The 4,257-nt window shown below is 39.6% G+C and overlaps 1 protein-coding gene across 1 annotated transcript; it reads left to right on the top strand.

Annotated features, from left to right (window-relative positions):
* The first annotated feature begins 1,385 nt into the window (after nt 1-1,385).
* LOC131774547 (protein phosphatase 1 regulatory subunit 3B) lies at nt 1,386-2,774 on the top strand. Its single transcript, XM_059090597.2, has one exon. It carries the CDS (start codon nt 1,504-1,506, stop codon nt 2,179-2,181), a length of 678 nt encoding a protein of 225 aa, XP_058946580.1. The 5' UTR covers nt 1,386-1,503; the 3' UTR covers nt 2,182-2,774.
* The last annotated feature ends 1,483 nt before the right edge of the window (nt 2,775-4,257 follow it).

The following is a 4,257-nucleotide window of genomic DNA, read 5'->3' as shown; positions in this document are numbered from 1 at the left end:
AGATAAACGATAACTTGTTGCATGCTCTAGTTAACAGCCGCTCCACTCTGTAGACTATCTCGATCTCCTTTTGAAACACACGAAAATTACAAATTGTTACAGCAGCCAACGCCCGCTTAAGCCTTTAACTCTCAGATCAAATTTGTAATTCTCCTTACTGTCAACCATACAATTCTTATATTGTTAGTTCAGAGATTTTAGTATTGGATCTAATTATCCCCAAATTGATATTTTCTTTGTTCTCATCACTTATGTGGTTGATTTTGTATTGATACTGTAAGGAGAAATTCTTTCTTGGTCACTGATGGGAGTTAAAGGGTTAAGAGGCGAAGTGTGTAGGTATACGGACTGACTCGGTCTTCTCCTAGGTTACTCTTCCGTAAACAATCTCCAGTCACCTGACACCTATCAGAGTCTGATAAATCAAGCTAGAAAATTTGAGCATTGAGCTTTTGTTTGAGCGTTTCCCCTGAAAACATGGCATTATGCTGAAAATTAGGCTTGAAATGATTCATTATGCTCAATTTGATAAATGATGGAATCATAGCTTTTATAAGCCCCTCGACCGTTCCCCGCCTCTCCCCACTTCATTTCTATCACCACCAGGAACCACATGGTAAGACCAGAAGAAGCTTACTGAAGTCCAGAACACGACATTTTACTGAATCAATTTTCTAAAAAGCAGACAAAAAGCGAAGGCTCACAATTGACAGTACTCAGGCTACAGAACTGATCTCTCGTTGAACATCAAAGGAATTTTAATGAAGTTTAGTCATTTTAGCGACATCTTGCTCAATGCTCTGACTACAGCATCATGCCGGCATAATTTATCTGACCTCAAACACCCATCGCAATGAAGGCTGTCACGTCATTACTTCATGCTGTTCTGGTTATAGAAGCTTATTTCACAACTCTTATGGGAATAAGATGAAAATTCATAAAATTCTGACGTAACAAGAGGTAACCGGAACTTGCCAGCACCACCGCTTTGTTAAGAAAATGCTCTCTCATGCTCTCATTGAAAAATAAATGAACGAATAAATAAATTATCCCATTATCCTCTCTTTGTCTGAAGTCTGTGATAAAAAAAATCGATTAAAATCAGTAGATATATGGCTCGAATATAAAGCGGTAGATGATATTTACAAATACTGCCAATCTACAGATCCAAAACGAGTTGGACATCCTTCCCATCCAATTTTCCGCAAACAGAAATTTAGCTTGATGAATTTTTTTTTTCAGCAGCATTCGTAAAATAATTACGCTTTTTGTTTCGTGGTTTTTTGCTTGAAAGCCTTTGACGCAACATTTTTGAAGCTGAAGGCATTGCCGGCCATTTATTTCCACGATGATATGACGTCATTGCGTTTGAATAAATTTATTCACTCATGCATGCACCAAGTCACGAACGGAGTTCAGACGAACTGAGAAAATGTAAACATGCTGCCATGCACGATCGGTAGCGAAAAGCCGCCTTAATGTCGAACCACTTCGTACCGGTTAATGTTAAAGGCAATCCTGGATTCCAATAATAACTTCTCCTTCCCGTGTTTGGGAGAAAAGTTACTTATGAAGATCATGAAAGAACAACAGGAGAATACGGATTCGCCGCTTCTTTCGCCTTCGGATTTGACGTCGAAGCGGCGAGTTCACTTTGCGGATTTTGATGGTCAGGATCTGGTCTCTGTTAAAATTATTACACCGACAAATAGCGAAGAAGACTTGTCCCTGAAAAAGGTTGTGGACATCTTGAATCACTCTGCCACGCCGGTTCATTTAAAACGGTTCAGTTGTTGTTTTACACAACCTGGGCAAGATGAGAACTTTTTATCTCGTGTGATAGAGCGAAATGTTTGCTTGGAGAACGTTGTTTTTTGCGGGTTTGCCATGACCGGGACTGTGAGAGTAAAAAACATCGCCTTTGCGAAAGAAGTCACCGCAAGATACACAGTAGATGGATGGAAAAACTTTCGCGATGTTTGGGCCGATTATGTACTAAAATCATCTGATGGAGAAACTGACAGATTTCAGTTCAGAATTTCAATTCCTCAAGATGTTGATGTTGGGGCGAAACTCGAGTTTGCTATTCGATACCGTACAGCTGGTGAAGAGTATTGGGACAATAATTTTAATCGTAATTATAGTGCAGAATGTTTCCTCCATACGATTGTCGACAAATGATGTACACCGTATCTTCCAAAGGTTTATCGAGCATCCCGCAAGTCACTGTGCATTATTACGTTTACCTTCGACGTCGTCAAGTTATCGTGTCTGTGCGTTTGAAACGACGGTTTCGAATCAGAAAAGGGCAAAAGAAGTGAACAGAAAGTTATATAACTGCTGAAAAATAGTACATATTAAAACAACAAACGTGATAGAGCAATAGTACGGTGGTACAAGTTTTCCGGTAGGATTTTAATATCATATAAACAAGTCACCTCGAATGTAAGCCATTCATATTTTTGTCGAATAGATTTATGCGACTTGTGGCTAAAAGGAAATGAACTTGAGTATTTTGTGCTCCTGTGCGGAGAAAACGTATTTTACATTGTTAATAATGTCAACTTAGGTAATCGAGTTTCGATCGTTGCGTTTTTTCTAATTTATGTGTGAAAGTGAACAATAATCTCTCATGAAGATCATTTCAGTTTAACTAACGACTTTATTTATGGAAAACTCGAAATTTATATGTCATAGATTATTTTTCCAAATTCTTAGTACCAAACCTGTGGTTTAAATCGAGAATAAACAAATATTACGAAAGCATAATCGAACGGCGACTCCGTGGTCTTATTTTAATAAGAACAATTCAGTCCAAGCATTCATCGAGAGAATCAGCATACTTTAATTAGACTTTTGTCTTCAACTTCTCTTTTTGTATTATTGGATAAAAACTTGGCATGGGCAAAGATCGATGTGTGCTAAACTAACTAGTTTATATCACAGTGATATTACCTGAACATCTCCTGTGGCGTGACAACTCTTAAATAGCGTGATTTTTGCACACCATCGCGTCCGATAGTTCAGAAAAGGAAAGTAACGGTCAACCAAGGTTCGTTTAACTCCAAATGTGGAGTTTAAACTTTTGAAACGCTTGTTTACTTGTAGGTTGGAACCACTGCTGGGTTATGGTGCTTCGTTCTTTTCTACTGTGACGTTACCTTACCGACCTGAGGTCCCACACACCCTTGTGTAGATGCCTTAGTGTGCGCACCTAGAGCAAGAGCGATTAGCTAACCTCCGAACAGGCCCTTATATTAGCGCTACAGGACCTGAGTTTTTTTCGCCCTGTAAGAGATATCAGATAAGTCAGGGAGAGGTTTGCCGGGGGTCTGGCACAATCAATCAGTTTTAGACTCCCTTGCAGGCCTCACTACGACGCCTCATGCTCTCCCTTGGCAAAGAAACGCTTATACGGAAGCGCTGATGATGAGAACCTATTCGAAGCCTGACGACTTGTTACAGCTAAGATCCCTTCCCCTCAAACCAGAAAAAATTATTCAGGCATCTTTTAGATACTGATGCAATTTTCATCCTTTTTAGTTCTCTTTCCGGTTTAAACAGGAACAGGTTATTCCCTTTGCTGTCTTCCCAATTTCAATGTTCCTCGGCCAATGTGAGTTCAAGTTAACCCCGTTTATCCTATCCTCGATGCCTGTCGATAATAGGAAGTTTGCTAGCTCCAGGCGTGCGCACGCGAGTCTACGCAAGATTGGAAGCTGCACTCCGGCTTTAACGCCGATGTTCTATCGCAGAATTACTGAGAACTCGATGGTGAACCTTACAGACCATGGTAGCGCAGTAGTATAGCATCGAAGCGTGCTCTGTACAGTACCACGCCCGTGAAAGAAACGATTAAAATTTTTCCTCCTTGGGATTCGAACCATCTTTCTTATCATATTTACAAATTTAGAGGTGTCGAACAACATCACCATTTATTAAGCTGTGATGTCCTCTTCAACAAACATCGTAATTTTCAAGGTGATGAAGGGTTTAAACAAGCATTAGAAAATCGTTAGTTCTACATTCTGACAACTAAAAGCCTTTACCATCGACCAAAAAATTGAAATCATTCATTTTATGACAAACACTGTCTCGACATTGTCACGCCAGACAAAACCCTTCGATGCTTCTTCCCAAAATGACAGTAAAATATTCAATCCGCGCAGGTCAGCACACAAAGAAAAACCTAATAACAAATTGCTGCAAAAGTAGGCCAAAATATTGAGCACAAATTCCATGAAACATATTGTTAAA

This window comes from Pocillopora verrucosa, chromosome 3 (assembly GCF_036669915.1).
Source record: "Pocillopora verrucosa isolate sample1 chromosome 3, ASM3666991v2, whole genome shotgun sequence".
NCBI lineage: Eukaryota > Metazoa > Cnidaria > Anthozoa > Scleractinia > Pocilloporidae > Pocillopora > Pocillopora verrucosa.
This window is presented reverse-complemented; position numbering and strand designations above follow the sequence as displayed.

Coding starts and splice junctions, on each gene's coding strand:
- LOC131774547 (XM_059090597.2), top strand. CDS start 1,504: ATGTTAAAGGCAATCCTGGATTCCAATAATAACTTCTCCTTCCCGTGT.